Source organism: Carassius auratus, unplaced genomic scaffold (genome assembly GCF_003368295.1).
Source record: "Carassius auratus strain Wakin unplaced genomic scaffold, ASM336829v1 scaf_tig00037694, whole genome shotgun sequence".
In the NCBI taxonomy this organism is placed as follows: Eukaryota; Metazoa; Chordata; class Actinopteri; order Cypriniformes; family Cyprinidae; genus Carassius; species Carassius auratus.
The window spans coordinates 1-22,548 of NW_020526396.1; the positions used below are offsets into that span (position 1 = coordinate 1).

The 22,548-nt window shown below is 40.6% G+C and overlaps 2 protein-coding genes and 1 pseudogene across 3 annotated transcripts; all 3 read left to right on the plus strand.

Annotated features, from left to right (window-relative positions):
* The first annotated feature begins 85 nt into the window (after window positions 1-85).
* On the plus strand, window positions 86-4,432 carry LOC113083308 (myosin heavy chain, fast skeletal muscle-like; annotated as a pseudogene).
* A 6,767-nt stretch (window positions 4,433-11,199) lies between these two features.
* Window positions 11,200-14,970, plus strand: LOC113083306 (transforming protein RhoA-like). 2 transcript variants are annotated; one of them, XM_026254458.1, is made up of 5 exons: window positions 11,200-11,352; window positions 13,503-13,707; window positions 13,780-13,900; window positions 13,971-14,101; window positions 14,572-14,970. In XM_026254458.1, exons 2-5 carry the CDS (start codon window positions 13,552-13,554, stop codon window positions 14,743-14,745), a joined length of 582 nt encoding a protein of 193 aa, XP_026110243.1. In that variant the 5' UTR covers window positions 11,200-11,352; window positions 13,503-13,551; the 3' UTR covers window positions 14,746-14,970. The 2 variants fall into 2 exon arrangements, with proteins under 2 accessions (XP_026110243.1, XP_026110242.1); XM_026254457.1 differs by lacking the exon at window positions 11,200-11,352 and adding an exon at window positions 12,226-12,302.
* Window positions 14,971-16,248: 1,278 nt separating this feature from the next.
* LOC113083307 (rab GDP dissociation inhibitor alpha-like) lies at window positions 16,249-22,292 on the plus strand. Its single transcript, XM_026254459.1, has 11 exons — window positions 16,249-16,300; window positions 18,553-18,660; window positions 18,748-18,844; window positions 19,108-19,242; window positions 19,699-19,897; window positions 20,166-20,297; window positions 20,374-20,473; window positions 20,916-21,087; window positions 21,773-21,917; window positions 21,988-22,042; window positions 22,114-22,292. Exons 1-11 carry the CDS (start codon window positions 16,259-16,261, stop codon window positions 22,252-22,254), a joined length of 1,326 nt encoding a protein of 441 aa, XP_026110244.1. The 5' UTR covers window positions 16,249-16,258; the 3' UTR covers window positions 22,255-22,292.
* The last annotated feature ends 256 nt before the right edge of the window (window positions 22,293-22,548 follow it).

Below are 22,548 nucleotides of genomic sequence, written 5' to 3' on the forward strand. Positions count from 1 at the left end.
TGAAACTGTGATGAAGATGGACAGCTGTGAAAACACACATTACCAAAAATCACTGGATCAATGATTTTTCATTGTTTATTCACAGGCCCGTATCGAGGAGCTGGAAGAGGAAATAAGAGGCAGAGCGAGCTGCTCGTGCTAAAGTGGAGAAGCAGAGAGCTGATCTCTCCAGGGAACTTGAAGAGATCAGCGAGAGGCTTGAGGAAGCTGGTGGTGCTACTGCTGCCCAGATTGAGATGAACAAGAAGCGTGAAGCTGAATTCCAGAAGTTGCGTCGTGATCTGGAGGAGTCCACCTTGCAGCATGAAGCTACAGCTGCAGCTCTCGAAAGAAGCAGGCAGACAGTGTAGCTGACTCGGAGAACAGATCGACAACCTCCAGCGGGTCAAGCAGAAGCTGGAGAAGGAGAAGAGTGAATACAAGATGGAGATTGATGACTTTGACAAGCAACATGGAGGCTGTGGCTAAAGCAAAGGTACAAATCTTTGAAAAAAAATCTTAAACAGAATGTTCAATTGTAGTTTAAAAAAACTACTAGTGCCATAGCCATATCAACCCAAGCAGGGTTTAGCTTGGTTAGTACCTGGATGGTATAGTACCTGGGAAAACTGGGTTGCTGTTGGAAGAGGTGTTAGTGAAGCCAGCAGGGGGTGCTCAAACCTATGGTCTGTGTGGTCCTAATGCCCCGTATAGTAACGGAGACACTATACTGTAAAAAAGCACCAGCCTTCAAATGAGAGGTTAAACTGAATTCCTGACTCTCTGGTCATTAAAAAATACCATGGCACTTTTCATTATGAGTAGGGTTTTTATGCCCGGTGTCCTGAATAAATGTAGCTGGTGTTTGGTAGTTAGCACACTAGCGCCGTTGTACTGTGGTTGTCATCGCCTCATCCAGGTGGATGCTGCACACACTGGTGGTGGTTGAGGAGAAGATCCCCCATATAATTATACAAGCACTATGGGTGTACAGCAATACACAAAGCAATATAAAAATGCCTCATTCATTCATATTTTAACTTTCATACTTTCCTTAGCAGCATGAAATATGAATAATTAATAGTAGAAATCGCAATGAGTTCAAGAATGTTGATATTTCTTAAAAAATGATGTAGGCAAACCTTGAAAAGATATGCCGTACATTAGAAAGACCAAAGGAAGTGAGCTAAAAACGAAGAATGAGGAGCTCGTCCGCCAACTTAATGACATATAAATGCCCAGAAGGCAAGGCTCCAAACTGAAAATGGTATGTAAATACTGAATATACACCATACCACAGAACTGTGCAAAAAAAAGTGTTGTGGCCCAGTAGTGACATCATACATTGTCTTATACTAGGTGAATTTGGCCGTCAATTGAGAGAGAAAGAAGCTCTTGTTTTTCTCAACTGACAAGAGGCAAACAGGCTTACACTCAGCAGATTGAGGAACTCAAAAGACATATTGAGGAAGAAGTTAAGGTGTGTTCCAACCTAAAGGATTACCTTATCAAAGTACAATATATAGCTAATATTATAGCTGTGTACAACAGGAATGAAAAACATTTAGGTTTAAAGGTCCCCTTTACGGTTTATCTGAATTTAAGGCCAAGAATGCTCTGGCCCATGCGGTTCAGTCTGCCCGTCATGACTGCGACTTGCTCAGAGAGCAGTATGAGGAGGAGCAAGAGGCCAAAGCTGAACTCCAGCGGGGAATGTCTAAGGCCAACAGTGAGGTGGCTCAGTGGAGAACCAAATATGAGACTGATGCAATCCAGCGGACTGAGGAGCTTGAGGAATCCAAGTAAATACAACAAAGAACAATTTCTTCAGACCCTATATTGAAAATCACAAACATTAATAGTTTTTATAATTTCACACCTCTTTCTTCAGGAAAAAGCTGGCACAGCGTCTGCAGGATTGCTGAAGAATCCATTGAAGCAGTGAACTCCAAGTGTGCCTCTCTGGAAAAGGACCAAACAGAGACTGCAGGGTGAAGTAGAGGAACCTCATGATTGATGTTGAGAGGGCAAATTCATTGGCTGCCAACCTTGACAAGAAACAGAGAAACTTTGACAAGGTGAGAAGGATGTGAATAATCTTTATATCTAAAGCTTGCGCCGTTGGACTTGGTTAATTAACAATGATTTCATTTTTCTTCAGGTCCTAGCAGAGTGGAAGCAGAAGTATGAGGAAAGTCAGGCTGAACTTGAAGGAGCTCAGAAAGAAGCTCGTTCCCTCAGCACTGAGCTTTTCAAAATGAAGAACTCCTATGAAGAAGCTCTTGACCACCTCGAGACCCTGAAGAGGGAGAACAAGAATCTGCAACGTACATAACACTTTGTTTTTGTTCAAAAGCATTTTAAAATGATGCATTGAAATAGAAAGTTTCACAATTAAACTTTTTAAAACCCTTTAGAGGAGATTTCTGACCTCACTGAGCAGCTTGGAGAGACTGGAAAGAGCATTCATCGAGTTAGAGAAAGCCAAGAAGACAGTGGAGTCTGAGAAAACAGAGATCCAGGCTGCGCTTGAAGAGGCTGAAGTACTGTTAATTAAAACTGTCAAGTCAATTCATTTAAGGCATTACATGATTTTCCTATGAGCTTTAATACAATTCTTATTTTAATTTCTATCCATCAGGGCACCCTGGAGCATGAAGAGTCCAAGATTCTTCGTGTACAGCTGGAGCTGAACCAGGTGAAGAGTGAGATTGGACAGGAAGCTTGCTGAGAAGGATGAGGAGATGGAACAGATCAAGAGGAACAGCCAAGAGTGATTGATTCATGCAGAGCACTCTGGACTCTGAGATCAGGAGCAGAAATGATGCCCTGAGAGTCAAAAAGAAGATGGAGGGAGATCTGAATGAAATGGAGGTCCAGCTGAGTCATGCCAAACCGCCAGGCTGCTGAGGCCCAGAAACAGCTCAGGAATGTCCAAGGACAACTCAAGGTATAGTTCTGTAGAATTAGGGAACTGCAACATATATAACATGTTTAATAATATGATACACAAATTAAACTAAACATGACATGCAACTAACAAAGAAAGAAAATTTCCACAGGATGCCCAACTGCACCTTGATGAAGCTGTCAGAGGACAGCGAGGACATGAAGGAGCAGGTGGCCATGGTGGAGCGCAGGAATAACCTGATGCAAGCAGAGATTGAGGAGCTGAGAGCTGGCCTGGAGCAAACAGAGAGAGGCCGCAAAGTGGCAGAACAGGAGCTGGTGGATGCCAGCGAGCGTGTGGGACTGCTGCATTCACAAGTACAGAAAAACTATACTTGAAGCACATTTCAGGTTACATGATAACAGAGTTTTAGTTAAGTGTACACTAACTACCTCCTTTATTCACACAGAATACAAAGTCTTATTACACCAAGAAGAAGCTTGAGGCTGATCTGGTCCAGGTTCAAGGTGAGGTCGACGATGCCAGTTCAGGAGGCCAGAAATGCAGAAGAGAAAGCCAAGAAGGCCATCACTGATGTGAGCGCTTACATTCTGTTGCTCTGTTTTAAATTAAAAAAGTTTTTTTAACGATTTAGCTACATGTGATGCCATGGGAAAACTTCCATGGATGGCATTTCAGTCTATATTGGCTAGTTTCTTTAGAACTGTTTTTATTTCAGGCTGCCATGATGGCTGAGGAGCTGAAGAAGGAGCAGGACACCAGTGCTCACCTGGAGAGGATGAAGAAGAACATGGAGGTGACTGTCAAAGACCTGCAGCACCGTCTGGATGAAGCTGAGAGTCTGGCCATGAAGGTGGAAAGAAACAGCTCCAGAACTGGAGTCCAGGGTAAATTACAAGCTGAACACAGTATTAGATGAACTGGCTATGGTAGAGATTTGACAGGTGAAATCAATCTCTCTCTACTGAAGGTGCGTGAGTTGGAGGCTTGAAGTTGAAGCTGAACAGAAACGTGGTGCAGATGCTGTGAAAGGAGTGCGCAAATATGAAAGGAGAGTGAAGGAGCTCACCTACCAGGTAAAATTACACAGGATTTAGAAACTTACATTTCATTATAATTTACATAGGTAAACTAAGACCTCAACAATACTTTTACCCAAAGACTGAGGAAGACAAGAAAAACGTGATCCGACTCCAGGATCTGGTAGACAAGCTGCAGCTGAAAGTGAAGGCCTACAAGCGCCAGGCTGAACAAGCTGTAAGTCTATGTCACATGTCTTAAGTGTGAGGGATTTGATATTCTATATTCAATAGACAATACATTCAGTGCCATCAGTGCAATGCTCTGAAAGGGGTTGGTTATCTGGTGTCATCCTTACAGGAGGAGCAGGCCAACACTCACCTGTCCAGGTACAGGAAGGTGCAGCATGAGCTTGAGGAGGCTCAGGAGCGCGCTGACATCGCTGAGTCCCAGGTCAACAAGCTGAGAGCCAAGAGCCGCGACGCTGGGAAGGTATCATTTAAACTTATACTAACAGGATAAACACTGTTGGGTTTGTAAAGTAGCTACGAAGAGTAAAGTTGTTTGCTTAGATAGTCAGACAGCTAAAACAACTGGACTTGGATGGTGGATGGTCTCTGACCTGATGACCGTTTTGCTAAAATCTTATCTTCTGTCAGAGCTCCGGCATCCGCATCCGTGTGAAGCTTGTGTCTGTGAAAAATGGCAGCACTGCAGTATTGTGAAACTAAATTAGGGTTGCAATGAACAACTATATTGACATTTATTCCTAATGGTCAGAAAGCTAAATACTTTTGCCCGCATTTATTATTTAATATAACTAACATAAACACATAGTGTCCTCTGGTAGCTATATTTGTGTAAGCATGTGGATTATGTTGTGTTTGTTTGGTCCTTTGGGCTTTCTCCTGTCGACTGTCTTACACCACCCCTCGTTACCCCATTATTGTTTCAGTTTTTCCACCTGTGTCTCCCTCATTACCTGCCTTCCTTAGTCTCTCTGTGTTTGCAGTCTTCTTTCATTATTTTGTCGTATGTGGTTGGATGTGTCTGTGTGCTCCCTGTTCTGGCCTTCCTGCCTGTTTTCCCCTTTGGGGTAGCTTTTGATAGTTTTGTTATTAAAAAGTAGCCCATTCATTGCATATTTGAGTCCTCGCTTCATCTCTCCACATGGACGTGACAGGTTGTAAGCAACAGATTAGCTTAGAAAACCAAACAATAAATGAGAAGGAAACATACGGTTATACCAATTGAACATTACAGACGTGAACCACACTTTTTCTTTTTCCATTTTGAGGATGTTATTATCTTAGATTGTTTGATATGTGGTTTTGACTATTACCGTGTCCACACTGCGAGTGAGTAGACAGAATAAATTAAGTGGTTTATTAAAAGCATTTTGCATAAGGTTCATGCTTAACTTTCCATCCTGGTGTTTTGCCTTTATCCTTCTGGCAGAGTTTACTTTTATCCTTGTTTATCTGTTCAAGGGATGGATCTACACTTCAAAAATTGATGTTCAGGACCGCACAAAGTAGCTCAGCATGAAAGTCACATATAAATTTATTTTCAAATAGTCTGGTGAGATCATAATTACTTTTATATGTTCTTGTTTTCAGGGCAAAGAAGCCGAGGAATGAGGGATAATATCCAGACAGAGTAGCAAGCCATCATACAATATGAGCTGCTTGTGAAATGTCAGTGTGCAGTTAGTAACAATAAAAGTAAACCTGCAGACTAATTGCTGTTGTGTAAATATCAAGCATTTACATAAAGCTCTCCATCATATGGGATGAGAAGTGTCTGCATGAAAAAAGGCCAATCATTTTAAAACACAGGAAAATGAAATACTTTTGAAAATGTATCCATCTTTAAAACTATTCTCTATAATGTTGTGACACCTGAATTTACTTAGCAGTTTGTACCGGGTATACATCATTGTGTATTCCTGCTTTAAAACTTGAATTACCATGGAGAAAATCACTTAAGTATTTCTGACACAGATGCAAATATTACATGATGTTAGTCTTAAAGGGGTCATTGGATGAATATTTTAACATAAATGTGTGTTGTAAGTGTTTATCAACATCCATCTATAATGATTCAAATCCACCCAGTTTTTTTTTAAACCCCTATTTTAAATTCAAAGGTTTAAAATATGTAATGTGTTTATTATTTTTAAAACTGCAGTTTTTACTAAGGCAACATGGCAGAGAACTGGAAAAAATGGAAACATAATTCTTTTAACTGTACATAACCGCATTAGTAGGGGTGGGCGATATGAGCAAAAATTCATATCACGATATTTAACAGCCCATATCTGTCCAGCCCATATCGATATTATATTGCGATTCCATACAAAATTACAGGCAAAGTTTAACCTTAAATAACTAGAAAAAGTGAGGGATTGGACATAGAAGTGAAAGTATTTTCAAGCATTCATGTAATCAAAGCTGTATTTTCAGCAACATTACTCCAGTCTTTAGTGTCACACGATCTTCAGAAATCATTCTAATGTTAATTTGCTGCTTAAGAAACATTTGTGATTATTATCAATGTTGGAAGCAGTTGTGCTGCTTGATATTTTTATACAAACTATTTTTTCATGATTCTCATGATTATTTGAAATGTTCCTTTGTGTAGTGTAGTGACAGTTACAGCATAATGACATTAAAGACAGATATATAGATGTTTTCACAAGACTAGGTCGTATTAAAGGAGAACAACACATCAAGATCAAATCAAATGCTCAGCCTGCCGTACATGCACCTAGAAGACTTCCAGTAGCCCTCGGGAAAAACTCATGGAAGAGCTGGGGTGGATGATAATAATGTGTCATTGAAAGGGTGGTGGAGCCCAGAGCTTGGGTCAACAGTATGGTCACTATGTGGAAGCCAGAAAAGAAAAAAGTCAGGATATGCATGGACACAAACATTTGAATGCTGAAACTGAAAGAGAGCCGATGACAACAGTTGAGGTGGTGACAAGAATGATTGGTGCTAAAATATTCACCATACTCTGATTATCCAATCCAATCCACTTTATTTCTATAGCACATTTTGCAAACACAAAAGTTTCAAAAGTGCTGCATAAAAGACTCAGAACATACAAAGCAATTAAAATATAGACCCTTAGCAAACACGTGACTACGACATGATGGACGGCAGAATCACCGTAAGCACAGGCTAAATAGAAGTGGACGAGCGGGAAGCTTCAATCAGTTTACATTAAATAAAACTAAACTTTGTGGCTTCTTCTATTGAACAAGCTGTTGTACCGTTATCGGTCGAGGTAGGGCATCTGGTAGGTGCTCACAAAGAATGGTATTTGGAGAAGTTGGAGATCGCAAGATTGGATACCAATCCTTACCTTTTTCCTATAAAGGGTCTTTATAGAATACAAAAGATAAAAATAATAAATACCACAAAAGGACCACTCAATTCATGCACAGTTAAAAGCCAAAGAATAAAAATGAGTCTTTAGACGAGCCTTAAAACACTCAACTGTAGGGGCAGTTCGGACATGGAAGGGCAGAGCGTTCCATAGTTTAGGTCCAACCACAGAAAATGCCCTGTCCCCCCGAGATTTTACTGGCCCTCTGATTACTGACAAATCAAGAGAGAGTTCCAAGTTATGCACCTTCAACAGTCCTTTTGGAGGATTTGCATACAAAAGACAAACATTAGGAATCAGCTGTGCTGGAGAGATGTTTCAAAGGATTAGGTCACAAACATTTGAAGACATGGAAGGGGTTGAAGTGTTTGTGGATGACATAAGCCCCTTTCACACTGCACATTGAACATTCAAAGCTAAGGAAGTGAGCTACATGGGTCATTTGCTGAGTACTGATGGACTTAAACCATACCCTGAAAAAGTGACCTCCATTATGAACATGCACAGACCTCAAAACAAAACCGTGCCACAACAGTACCTTGCCACAGTCACATCCTTAGGAAAATTCCAGATCGGGCAGTTACCGCTGTTACCAACCTAGTTCGCCCTGTGATGGGACGCTGGGTCTGCACAGTTGTTTTTTCCCCACTGTCGTTAACAACTTAGCCTACGTGGATTGAAGAACGCCTGCCCGGGTTCGCTGTGTGTTGGAACTCAAGGATCTTGGCAATACTACAGTGCGTATTTATAAGACGCAATCATCATGCCAATTCATTATACAACTCCAGAACATATACATATGAACAATCGTTATGAAACTTGCCTGGCACCTGATAGCTATTTAACATGTACTGAGCTGGGGATTATTTGTTGACCGCGATATGTTCATCGTGGATTTTGTTCATCCCTGAAAACTATCATCACTACACCGGGATCCAGACAGAATCGACACTTTGAAATATCCTAGCGCGGCGCAATTATAAATTTTTGCATTATTGACACAATGTTTTCCAAATGAATGTTGTTCAGTGCTTTGACGCAATGTATTTTGTTTAAAGCACTATATAAATAAAGGTGATTGATTGATAAATAATTTTCAATCTCTATCAAAGTTATCTACGTACTCTGCAAAACAGCAAGACAAAAAAAAAACTGTCTATAAAATCAGCCCTGATAAATACAAGATCAATACTGAATAAAACAAATTTACTAATTAACTTTTTTCTTCAAATAACCTTTGTTTATTACTGAAACTTGGCTCATTGCAGTGGTGTACCGACCGCCAAAATCAATTATTTTAATATACATTGTGTTGTCCTTCAAAGCCTCTTGTAAAAGTTTGTACAGATTATTGAAACAACAAACCTTTTGTAATTTTTGTACAGAAAAATTTGGAAACAATTTAAACTTTAAAACTAATGGATTTCATAGGGCCCTATGTTATATTATAATGTTGTTGTTTTATTCCGTTATTTGTTCTCAGCTTATAAAATAAAATATAATTTCAGTAAAGTAGTTTCTGGAATAAGCTTAACACGCAACAAACTTGTAGTTAATGCTGTGGCCCTGCGGCAGCGGTACACGTGGCAGTAATAGGCATTTTGGTTGTCCACCTACTGTATAACTGGATCGTTTAAAAGACAATCACAATTAGATTAGAATAGGAAAGTAAATACACTACAAGAGCTGTAAACTAGCATTCATGCATTACCAATCTCTGTGAGACTCAACTATGATATTGCAACTACTAATGTCTAGTCTTGTAAAGAGATTTAAGGATATGATAAACCTTTTTCCAGATTAAAAATAACAATAACTCCAGCACAAATGTGAAAATAAGAAGTTAATAATCATTCAACTTAATAATTAAACAATCACATATAAGGGACAATATAATTATAATGAAACTTACCTTTCTAATCATCTTGTTAGTTGTTCGCTGTCCGTGTTAATGCTGGAGATGAATTTCATTTCTATTTTACCTGCTAACTAACTAGGTCGATGCTTCTTACTTAAACCTCCTAGTAACTCCATAGCAACCTCCTCACATAGCCTAGGAGCTCTCTAGTAACCAGTCAGAAAACCATAGGTACCTCTGAATTCAGAAATACTAAAACCGCTGTTTTCTGAGACTCTTAACTTGGTTCAGCTGTAGAGCTCTGAAGAAGGATCTTGGCATAAACATGAAGATGTAACCCATCACTGGCAAACAACCCTAAGCAGTAACTCATTCTATCAAAAATAAATGAGGACATCATTCTTTATTTTTAGATAATGAACTTTAAAGAAAAGCCGTAATGGCCGGTGTCTTGACACAGAGCGTCAGCTGCAGTGTCAATACTTTACATATCTGCTATTTGAATCAGCTGCTGGATCATGATTTTTATATTAACTATTTAAAAAAAAAACACACATTAAAAAAACAGCTGAACTTGAGTTAAACCCGAAAACCAGAAAGTTGATGATGTCATTTTGCCAACTGATCAAATAAATCAACCTTTCCTCACATCTCTGACCCAGACTTACATGTGGATTTATTTCATGTGGAGACAGACCCGATACTCTCGAATTGATTCTGAACTGTGACTACTCGCAAGGGCAATCATCGCTAAAGACGTCATTGCGTCGAGCGCAAAAGAGCCGTTTTATTTAATCGAACTGTCTGAAAGGCCAGTTTCCACACACAGTCAACACAAACACTTGAAAATGCACACATATAAATGGTCACATTTCTAATAAGAAAAAAACATATGCAACCAAGGCCAAATTATGACAAACATAAAAGATTGCTTCATTAACGTGCATTAGTAATCGTTATAGATCTTAGTGAAACTGACAATAAAAGAGATGAATTTCTTACCTTTCTTTGTGGTTCTTGAAATGTCGAATGAAATTTGACGTTGTCGTGTCGGATATTCTTGCGTTGCATATTTTAAATCTGCCAAATCTTTTTTTATTGGCACGGTCCAGTTCAAAGTCTTTATAACCAAACGAGACTATCTGTGGAGCTTGGCTAGTGTCTGCTACGTCTGGCGTGATTTGAACTGTGCAGCGTTAAAGGCACAGACGCTGATTCGTGGTGCTGACGTCACAATAATATTGTTTTTATTATTATTACTTTTATTGCTGATTGTTTATTATACTTTGAAGTCAAGTCTCAAGTAACTTGTTCTCAAGTCAAAGTCAAGTCATTGTCATACTTTAATCAAGCAATTAATTTGCAAGTCCTCTAAATTGTGACTGGAGTCCCCCACCCCTGCTTTATAGGTTCTGTGTCTTTGTTTCGGTCTGCAGCAAACCTCTTTATCCGACTATAAAGCCTGGGCCCAGCTGCACAAACAGCTAAGAATAGTCTCACGAGGCATCAGATTTATTCTTTAAGACTGTTCATAACCTTCTGATCTGATGTGATACCCCTTGAGTAACTGCTCACAGACACTGAAGATACTGGCACAGATGCAGCTGGCCCCGGGTCTCCAAACCGCTGCTAAAAGGGGAAGAATTTGATGTAAATAACCTGTAAATTATTACAACTACACAACATCAAATCGATAGGTGTTTCTCTGTTGATTATAAAACACATTCAGCTGCAGGCGCACAAAATATGCCAATGAAAATACATTTTTACTGAAATTCTTCAACAGGGAGTATATATATATATATATATATATATATATATAATATATATAGACCTTGCCAGACACAAATTCACAGACTGGCATTTCATTTTTTTCAGGGGGCACAAATGAGATCACCCTCACTGCAATGCATAACATCATTAACTATGAATTTAATGGACAAAAAAACGAGGAAGAACGGACTTCCCTCTCGTGAAGACTGGAGCAGTCTAAACACACGTCACGGGGCTCGACATCAACGCTGTCCGATTATTGGGACAAGTGGATTCTTTAAAAGGCCAAATGAAAGAGAATTTTACTTGCCCGATCGACAAGTAATCTCGCCCTATTAAAATGCCAATAACAATCACCAAAACGCGATCGAAACAAAGGAGAACAGCAAACACAAAGTGAGTTAACAGTGTTAACAAGGTGAGTTAAAACTAATTGGGAGTTTTTAATAACATGATACCGTTAAACAACATTACAGCACGATTGAAAATGTGACTGCGATTTCATATGACAGTTCACTGAACAAGAAATTAATTTTAAGTCACTTACATACCAGGAGCTCTCGAATATTTCGCTTTAGGCCTTTCGTCTAAAGTTAAATCGCTGCTGCACTCTCCTGCCAACTTTGATGGTTTTTGATGAGAGAAACGCCATATATTCATTGCACTGCTACTCGACATCGCTCTAGTTTTTTATTACAACTAATTAACGTTAAGCAGTGGCGCTATGCTTAACAAACAACCAAACATTTCCGTGCTCACTATCGACAAACCAATCAAATTCGTTTAAAATATATGTTTTTTTTTAAATCAGACCAAACACATTTTTATTTTTATTCGGGAGTTATATATATATATATACAAAACAAAAACTTTTGATCACAGTAGCTTATTGATAATAATATAGCAAGGACTGTTTGGTGGGACTATAGACATCTATATTATGTCTATGTATATATATATTAAATTTTTTTTGTGTACGCCTAAATGAAATAAAAATAGTACATAAACGCTTGTGATCTGTGTTAAAGTTTTGAGAAAATTATTTTCATGATTTGTAATTTGTATGATGTGAATGAAAACGTACAATCTGTTTAGGACAATTGTTAAGTTCTCAGATCACTCCGTTTTCACTATTTTGAGAATAATGCCCTGAGATTGGAAATATGATTGAAAAAAATGTAAATTAACTGCTGGAAAGAGAACTGCGAGGACTCTTGACGCGTCCGCGGAGGATTCTTGTTTTGACACTTCCGCTGAGGACTCTTATTTTGACGGGTTGTTGTTCAATCGCCATCTTGGCTGGTTGTGTACGGCTTCCGGCGCGCGCACAGAAGCGACCCGGAAAACTCGATCCGAGTTGAACTGAAGGTGAGCTCGAATTTAATGCGGCATTCTTTTCATTACACTCTTGCTAAGAGATCAGCGACTGTTATTAAACTTCTATCGACTGAAAGAGTTCCATGTTTGGGGGTTTTAATGTCTTACTGACGAGACTCGCGCACTTCCGCTTGTGAATTAGCCTGTTAGCTTCGCATCGACATACAAATATATTGAAACTTTTAAAAGCATAAGTCGTGACAGCATTGACCTGTTAGTCACTTTTACTGTATTACCCTTTAAATGACTAAAAGTGTTCTACGATTTTATTTTTAAATTCAATGTAAACGCAGCTAAAACGTTTCTATTCATAGTGGTTTAGTATATATGATGTTTTCATGTTTATGTGAAGCTCTTACTGAAGCCTCAGGTCACTCGCTTTATCAACTATTTCAGTACTTTTTTTATTCTATGACAGTGGTTTAATGTTGGTCTTTGGGTGAATCTCGTAAATATACAGGAGTGTAATTTCATGCCAAGTAAACTTTGAATAATAGTGATAACATTTATCATAACGAAAATAAAGAACTTTTTAATTCATTGTTTTTGGGGGAATATATTTTATTGACAAAAATATCAAAATAAAAAATATTAGTATCCTAAAATATGCTTTCTAATATATATATATATATATATATATAGATAGATAGATAGATAGATAGATAGATATGTGTGTGTGTGTTCCTGTAGCTCAAGTGGTAGAACATTGTGTTATCAAGGTTTGGGGTTCGATTCCCTGGGAACACATGATAGGTAAAAATTGATAGCCAGAATGCACTGTAAGTCGCTTTGGATAAAAGCGTGCCCCATTCTGCCCCCTTTCCAGCGAGGTTTCTCCAAAAAAATGTAACGTGCAAATCAGTAAATCATGTAACTTTTATCAAATTGGACATGCTTGATTAGAATTACTTATGTTTTTAAAAGTGCTAATAACTGCACCTATTAATGCAAAACAATAGTAATATTATTTACTGACACTGTTACATTGACTCGCCAACACTGATCTTTACTCGCGTTTGGAGCTTGGCGAGTGTTAATTTTACACCCTACGTATTAATATAAATACACAAAGTACACACACACAGTTTGTAAACAAACTTTCATTTTGAATGTGATTAAGCCCTAATTTACATCAGTATAACGGTCAGCTGATTTCCTGATTGTGATCATGTGATGTCTGTTGTGCCCCAGCGAGTGGAGCGGTTCTCTGGTCTCTCGGGGTTAATAACGCGGCGCAGGAATGGCGGCGATCCGTAAGAAGCTGGTGATCGTTGGAGACGGTGCGTGTGGGAAGACCTGTCTGCTCATCGTCTTCAGTAAAGACCAGTTCCCCGAAGTCTACGTGCCCACCGTCTTCGAGAACTACGTGGCCGACATCGAGGTGGACGGCAAGCAGGTGAGCAGCGAGTGCTTCGTGAGGCTGTTGAGGTGTGCTAGCGCTGTGCTAATGCTAGCGTGTGTGTTCCAGGTGGAGCTAGCGTTGTGGGACACGGCGGGTCAGGAGGACTACGACCGGCTGCGACCACTCTCGTACCCAGACACCGACGTCATCCTCATGTGCTTCTCCATCGACAGCCCCGACAGCCTGGGTGAGTCTCATGCTAACACCGCGCTCTTGCTAGCCTCACGCACACTGACCTCTGACCTCTCACCCTGCAGAGAACATTCCTGAGAAATGGACTCCGGAAGTCAAGCATTTCTGCCCCAACGTTCCCATAATTCTGGTGGGCAACAAGAAGGACCTGCGCAACGACGAACACACACGCCGCGAGCTCATTAAGATGAAGCAGGTGCGTAGCTCCCGCTAGCACTAGCATCTACATTAGAGACCAATCCAGTGTACTTACTGGCTGAACATGTGGGACTTTTATTTTGAAAGCCCATTCTTCAGGTTTGAATAACAATAGTGAAACTCAGTTAATTATGTATATGTGACCCTGGAGTATAAGAGTAATTTCTTTTTTAATTTGAAATCTATGCATCATCTGAAATCTGAATAAATCATCTTTCCATTGATATCTGGTTTGTTAGGAGGACAGTATTTGAAAATCTGGAATCTGAAGGAGCAAGAAAATTGAAATATTGAGAAAATTATCTTTAAAGTTGTTGTATATTACTAATCCCATCTGAATCTGCCACGTCTGTGTTTTCTTACTCGTTCTCTGATATAATCCCAGGGTTTTTCTCCGTGTAAACTCTGAAGCGGTGTCTTCTCTACTGTGTTGGATTATAAAGCTGTTTGGTTTGGTCTCTCCCGCAGGAGCCCGTCAAGCCCGAGGAGGGCCGGGACATGGCCAACCGCATCTGTGCCTTCGGATACATGGAGTGCTCTGCCAAGTCCAAGGACGGCGTGCGGGAGGTGTTCGAGATGGCCACCAGGGCGGCGCTGCAGGCCCGCAAGGGCAAGAAGAACAACAAGTGCCTGCTGCTGTAGACAGACTTTTATTCCTTTTAACTGAATCAGTTCACCTAGTGTTGAGAGTTTATGTCAGTATTTAACGCACGCGAACACACAAATATGCAACAGCGACTTGGAGAAACAGCGCATCAGGACCAGGGTGTGCTGCACGCCGCGGACCAGACTTGAAATGCATTCTTTTGTCTTTCTCAATCAGAAAATTTGGTATGTTTGTGTATTAAAGCCTTTATAAGACATGTTTGCTGCTTTGTGTTTCTCCTGCCTTGAGAATCTGCCCTTTATTTCACACACCTTCACTAGAAAATAAACCTCACACACAGATCCTGCAAATAATGTTCCTGTGGAGAGATTCTCCCATGGGATTTAATAATGAGGCTTTTTCCTTTTGTGGGTGCATTTATTCTCTAACACAGTATTTTCTGAAATCACGACTTCCCATGTTTCATATTGTTCCTCATGGAATTCACACCTGATTTTGTCAACATAAATAAAAAACACTGAGAAACTTAAACTGTGAGCGAATTCTGGAAATCTTGAACTGTGTTACCATGGGGATTTATTAAAATAACAGTAAAAAATAAGATAAGACTAATTAATCTATCAAGATACACTTCCTGGAGAAGTGAAATGACAGAAGATGTGAAGTCTTCTGAGAATCCGAAGAAAATTAAGCCAGCTTCTGCTTAAAACAACCAATATGTGACAACGGGGTCTGAAAAAAGATCTCAATTCAAGTAAAAAAACAAATTAAGACACCCATTTGTTCTTGTTCAAAGCAAAATCTTAATTTTGATCTATTTTCAGGGGATATCTCTTCTCTTTTAAAGGCTCAAAAATCATCCTCTCCGCTCTGCTTCAGAGAAAAGACTTCCAGCCGAACCCAATCAATAAGAAATGTCTATTGAACACCACCCAGACCTGGACACAGACAGACTATAAACACCTGCTACATGTCCAGGCTAAACGAGACTCAAAACCTGACTGGCTAAACTAGTCTGGCATGGAGCATGCTGGGAAATGTAGTCATACATTGTCAAACAATTCAGTTATAAGCCATATACTATCATCTAGATATTTTTATAAATAATCAGAAACTTTGTTGTATTACAGTTATTGTTTTATTGTTACAGTGCTGAAGAAAAACTGGTAGACATTTTGAATGGTTTCCACTACAAATACCATTACAAACATAACAAACCATTAGCTTTTACCCAATAAAAATGGTTTTGTGTAGTGTGTTTTGGGACTTATTCCATTAGAATGTAGAAAGTCCCATTATAACCAGTAAAACCATTATAAATTCTGCGATGTGTCTATAGTTTGTTCAGCAGGTTATTAAAGGCTGAAAATGGAAAAAGTAGCAAATGTGTGTGAATCTCAAGTGTCTGAACACTCCTGCAGCCAGACAGTGTGTGTGTGTGTGTGTGTGTGTGACCCTCACATAAGGCGAGGATTATGAGTTTAGGATAATATAATAATCACACAGTCGGCTGGACAGTGTGTTGGGATTCGCTCGCAGGGCGTAAGGATGCCGGAGTTTGATGTGATTGTTCTGGGAACCGGACTGAAGGTAAGAAACATTCACATCCTGGTCTGAGATCAGACTAGATCAGGGGCCGGTGTATAAACTGCTTAGACTAGTCTGAAAAAGCTAGTCAGCTCATTTTTCATGAATTTTGTCATGAATTTAAATTCCACTGCAAGAAGATATATTGTTTTAATCTGAATGTTAAAAGTAAGACCGCTTGTCTACTGAAGACACAGTCTGAACACAGTGACTATGTTTATGTGCTGAGTCCAGACGGAGCTCCTGAGTCTGTACAGCAGATAATCTCAGTGTGATGACCGGTGTGTGGTGGTCTGTGTGTGGTGACCGGTGTGTGATGACCGGTGGTCTGTGTGTGATGACCGGTGGTCTGTGTGTGGTGACCGGTGTGTGATGACCGGTGGTCTGTGTGTGGTGACCAGTGTGTGATGACCGGTGTGTGGTGACCGGTTTGTGGTGGTCTGTGTGTTAAGGTTAAGGAAACCAGTTTGACACCATGGTATAATGAGCATACTCGCACCCTAAAGAGAGCAGCCCGAAAAATGGAGCGCAGTTGGAGGAAAACAAAACTAGAGGTATTTCGTATTGCTTGGCGGGAAAGTAACCTATCCTACAGAAAAGCATTAAAAACAGCTAGATCTGATTACTTTTCTTCTCTTTTAGAAGAAAACATAACCCCAGGTATTTATTCAATACAGTGGCTAAATTAACGAAAAATAAAGCCTCAACAAGTGTTGACATTTCCCAACACCACAACAGTAATGACTTTATGAACTACTTTACTTCTAAAATAGATATTATTAGAGATAATATTGCAACCATTCAGCCGTCAGCTACAGTATCACATCAGACAGTGCACTATAGACCCCCTGAGGAACAGTTCCACTCATTCTCTACTATAGGAGAGGAAGAATTGTATAAACTTGTTAAATCATCTAAACCAACAACATGTATGTTAGACCCTATACCATCTAAGCTCCTAAAAGAGGTGCTTCCAGAAGTCATAGGTCCTCTTCTGACTATTATTAATTCCTCATTGTCATTAGGATATGTCCCCAAAACCTTCAAACTGGCTGTTATTAAAGGGTTAGTTCGCCCAAAAATGAAAATTATGTCATTAATAACTCACCCTCATGTCGTTCCAAACATGTAAGTCCTCCGTTCATCTTCAGAACACAGTTTAAGATATTTTAGATTTAGTCCGAGAGCTCTCAGTCCCTCCATTGAAACTGTGTGTACGGTCTACTGTCCATGTCCAGAAAGGTAAGAAAAACATCATCAAAGTAGTCCATGTGACATCAGAGGGTCTGTTAGAATATTTTGAAGCATCGAAAATACATTTTGGTCCAAAAATAGCAAAAACTATGACTTTATTCAGCATTGTCTTCTCTTCCGTGTCTGTGTGAGAGAGAGAGTTCAAATCAAAGCTGCTGGATTTCTGGTTCGCGAACGAATCATTCAGTTCACCAAATCGACCTGAATCGTTTTTAAACGGTTCGCATCTCTAATACGCATTAATCCACAAATGACTTAAGCTGTTCACTTTTTTAATGTGGCTGACACTCCCTCTGAGTTCAAACAAACCAATATCCCGGAGTAATTCATGCACAGACCAGGACAACTAGAGCCCCAGATACAGATCCCCTGTAAAGACCTTGTCTCAGAGGAGCACCAGGACAAGACCACAGGAAACAGATGATTCTTCTGCACAATCTGACTTTGCTGCAGCCTGGAATTGAACTACTGGTTTCGTCTGGTCAGAGGAGAACTGGTCCCCAACTGAGCCTGGTTTCTCACGAGGTTTTTTTCTCCATTCTGTCACCGATGGAGTTTCGGTTCCTTGCCGCTGTCGCCTCTGGCTTGCTTAGTTGGGGTCACTTCATCTACAGCTATATCATTGACTTGATTGCAAATAAATGCACAGACACTATTTAAACTGAACAGAGATGACATCACTGAATTCAATGATGAACTGCCTTTAACTATCATTCTGCATTATTGACACACTGTTTTCCTAATGAATGTTGTTCAGTTGCTTTGACGCAATGTATTTTGTTAAAAGCGCTATATAAATAAAGGTGACCTGACTTGATAAAGGTGACCTGTGTGTGATGACCGGTTTGTGAGGACCAGTGGTCTGTGGGTGATGGCCGGTGGTCTGTGTGTGATGACCGGTGGTCTGTGGGTGATGACCGGTGATCTGTGTGTGATGACCGGTGATCTGTGTGTGATGACCGGTGGTCTGTGTGTGATGACCGGTGGTCTGTGTGTTACAGGAATGTGTTTTATCTGGACTGATGTCTGTCAACGGGAAGAAGGTCCTTCATATGGACTCCAACCCGTATTATGGAGGAGAAAGTGCCTCGGTTTCCCCTCTGGAGGAGGTAAATGATAACACACACACACTCACTCACACACACACATACACACACCTCACACACACTTTAACATTTCTTTGTTCTTCTGAACAGCTTTATAAGAAGTTCCAGGTTTCTGCTCCTTCAAAATCAATGGGATGCGGGAAAGACTGGAACGTGGATCTGATTCCCAAGTTCCTGCTTGCAAACGGTTAGAGTGTGTGTGTGTGTGAGAGAGAGAGAGAGAGTGAGTGTGCTTGTGTGTGAGAGAGTGAGTGTGTGTGTGTGTGTGTGTGTGTGTGTGAGAGAGAGAGAGAAAGTATGTGTGAGTGTTCCTGTGGCTAACTGAAAGTGACGTGACATACACTAAGTATGGTGACCCATATTACAGAATATTCAGTTTTAATGAGTGGATTCCTTATGTTTTCCACATGGCCTAACTCATACTGCCCTAGATGACTATGTTTCCTTCAGGTCCTCTGGTGAAGATGCTGCTGTACACTGAGGTCACGCGGTATCTTGACTTCAAGGTGATTGAAGGCAGTTTCGTCTATAAAGGAGGGAAAATTCACAAAGTCCCCTGCACTGAGACAGAAACACACAATACAGGTACCATTGTCTGTACAGTTTTCATTCATATTCCAAATTTGAGTTTATTTATTGCTTTAAAATTTTGCATTTTCATTTTAAGTAGCTGAAGTTTGTGTTTTTTGTCCATTTTTATTCATTTTCTTTAAATGTCTATTTCTTTTTGTTTGTTTTGTTTTGAGTCCTCAGCACAATCTGACTTTGTTGCAGCCTAGAATTAAACTGTTTGAGAACGGCTCACTGTTTCCCTGTTTAATACTGTAAAGCTGCTTTGACACAATCTGCATTGTAAAAAGCACTGTATAAATTATGGTAAATCAATAAAAAAAATTAACAAAATGAAATATGTTGCCTTATCAACAAGAGGAGAAAAATAAGTTTACATTTTTTCTATTTTATTTCAGTTAGGGTGTGTTATTACTATCATCTGAGGTTTGTTGTGGTTTCAGTTTGACTGGTATTAGTGTGTTTCTCCAGATCTGATGGGGATGTTCGACAAGCGGCGCTTCCGTAAGTTCATGTCCTTTGTGCTGAACTTCGAGGAGAACGATCCGCGGACGCATCACGACATGGACCCGCACAGAACCAATATGAGGGACGTGTTTCGCCACTTCGACCTGGGAGACGATGTGGTGGAGGTCACAGGTCACGCTCTGGCCCTTCACGTCAATGACGAGTGAGCGCAACCTTAATGACACACACACATTTGACTGGATTTGAAAGAAAAACGGATCCTCATTCTGGAAAACACAGCTCAACTAAATTTCAACTGTTTAGAGTTTAGTAGAGATACTATGACATGTCCCTACCAATAACCACACACTACTAGATTTGAACCAAGCTATCATTTTGATCAAACAATTAAAAATGTGGTCAATGCCAGAATAACACTTACACCTTGTCAGTCAGTATCAGGTCAGTAACGCTGTGTGTGTATTGGTCAGTTTTCTGGAGCAGCCGTGTCTGATGACCATACAGAGGATCAAGCTGTACTCCGAGTCTCTGGCACGGTACAGTCTCAGTCCGTTCCTCTATCCTCTGTTCGGTCTGGGCGAGGTGCCTCAGGGCTTTGTCAGGTGACCTTCACTCCTCTCTTCACATGAGTTAAGTGGCTCTCACAGGTGAAGCTAACTCACGCGTGTCGCTCCGCAGGCTCAGCGCCGTCCACGGGAACAGATACCTGCTGAACCGCCGCGTGGACGAAATCCTGATGAAGGATGGGCGAGTGACGGCGGTGCGATCCGAGGGCGAAGTGAGCACACACACCTTCCCATGATAGATACATCACAGGGACGTCTGTAAGATGTATTTTTACAGTTTTGATCATTAGCAGTACATCTATAGGTCGTCTCCTATCAGATGTCAGACAAACCAATCAATCAATCAATCAATCACCTTTATTTATTTAGTGCTTTAAACAAAATACATTGCGTCAAAGCACTGAACAACATTCATTAGGAAAACATTGTGTCAATAATGCAAAATAAAATGCAAAAGGGATGATGATCTGGCAGGATCTCTGAGATGTTTATGGTTTAGAGTGAATGTTACTGACATCTTTCAGACGTTTGTAAGATGTTTTCCAGATCAACAGATCTTTAACAGACCTCCTGCAGATGTATGTGTGTGCTATCTGGGTCATCATTACACAACCCCAATGATGATGATCTGACCACATTCTCGTCCTGATGAAGGTCTTCCGCTGTAAGCAGCTGATCTGTGACCCGAGCTACGTGCCGGAGCGCGTGAAGAAGGTCGGTCGCGTCATTCGTGTCATCTGCTTACTCAACCACCCCATCAAAAACACCCACGACGCCAACTCCTGCCAGATCATCATCCCACAGACGCACCTCAACAGGAAGTCAGGTGAGTGAAGTGGAAAACACTGGAGTATTCCATTTCAACTTAAGAAGTGCTCATTTCATTTCTGCATTTTTCTTCCATCCTGTGCTCATTAAATATGGTGACAGAAGCTCAAATGCTCGTGCTTGATGTGCAAGAACCGGTGGCATTTGTTTTTGAAAACACAAGGGTGTTCAGCTCCAGTCACAACTTCATCAGTGAGATTTCTAGCTTCAAAACCTCTCTATTCATTTATGGTTTACGAACCTTTATCTATATCTTGGAGCACAACTCGTTTGATTCAGAACCAAACTTCAGAGTAGATTTTAATGATTTCAGTAATTGAATGATTCACAATCCACGGTCCTAGGTCTTGATCTGAAATGATGGTACGCAGATCATTATTCAGATTGGGACTCAGGAGCGCAAATCATTTGATTCAGATCAGAACTTCAGAGTGGTTTCATGAATCTTACTCAGATTGGGACTTTGGAGCAGGTTCATGTATCATTTGAGTCAGATCAGAACCTCAGATTCCAGATTGCATCTTTTTTCAGATTTTTTTTTTATTAAGTTTTAAACGTTTTTTGGGGGGGTTTGTAGTAAGGGATGTGTTGCCAGGACTCAAAAATAAACACATTTACACCTCAAGAGGACACATGGGCTGAATAGGCATTCCTCCGTAGTAAAGTTTGGTGTTTGTGTGCAGATATCTACATCTGTCTGCTGTCCTTCGCTCATAACGTGGCGGCAGAAGGGAAGTATATGGCTGTGGTCAGCACGATGGTGGAAACCTGCAACCCGGAGAAGGAGGTCGCTCCCGGTCTGGCCCTGCTGGAGCCCATCCTGGAGAAGTGAGCTGAAGCATCTCTGCTGCGTGGCGTGTTGTTCAGGCGTGTCACTCACAGTTGGTTTTTCCCACAGGTTTGTGAGTGTCAGTAACCTGATGGTCCCCATCGATGACGGCCGCCGGAGTCAGGTAACGAGCGCTCAGCTTCATCAACCACTCCTGCTAACGAATGCTGCTGAGCCACTGTGTCTCTCCTCTAGATCTTCGTCTCACGCTCGTACGACCACACGCCACACTTTCAGACCGAGACGGATGACATCCTGGATCTGTACCGGCGCGCCACGGGCTCAGAGTTCATCTTCAGGGATCCCAGAGACACCGACGCCGACTCTGACGACTGAACGAGCGTCACAACAACAAACCCATGAGAGATCCTTCACTCCTGAACAACATGGCTGTGGTGTTTCTCTTCTTTATCCCTAGATTAGCATCTCTTCTTCTTCTTGAGAGGTTTATGGTCTGTTTAAGGGTTAGTATTATTGACAGACACATTAATGTCACGGATGACAAATGTTCAGATCAGGTTTTGTTTCCCATGGCACTCTTTTGTTAGACTGAATGTGACACAGCGGTCAGACTGAGACAGGTTTATAGGAATAGCATCTGAAAGGATTACTGAACATCATGTTTCATGA

Bases quoted from the DNA above. Each gene is read 5' to 3' on its own strand.
- LOC113083306 (XM_026254458.1), top strand. From the start codon at position 13,552: ATGGCGGCGATCCGTAAGAAGCTGGTGATCGTTGGAGACGGTGCGTGT. The intron at 13,901-13,970 runs GTGAGTCTCATG...CTCACCCTGCAG, and splicing joins CGACAGCCCCGACAGCCTGG to AGAACATTCCTGAGAAATGG. The intron at 14,102-14,571 runs GTGCGTAGCTCC...TCTCTCCCGCAG, and splicing joins AGCTCATTAAGATGAAGCAG to GAGCCCGTCAAGCCCGAGGA.
- LOC113083307 (XM_026254459.1), top strand. From the start codon at position 16,259: ATGCCGGAGTTTGATGTGATTGTTCTGGGAACCGGACTGAAG. The intron at 18,845-19,107 runs GTTAGAGTGTGT...TGTTTCCTTCAG, and splicing joins CAAGTTCCTGCTTGCAAACG to GTCCTCTGGTGAAGATGCTG. The intron at 21,088-21,772 runs GTGAGTGAAGTG...GTTTGTGTGCAG, and splicing joins GCACCTCAACAGGAAGTCAG to ATATCTACATCTGTCTGCTG.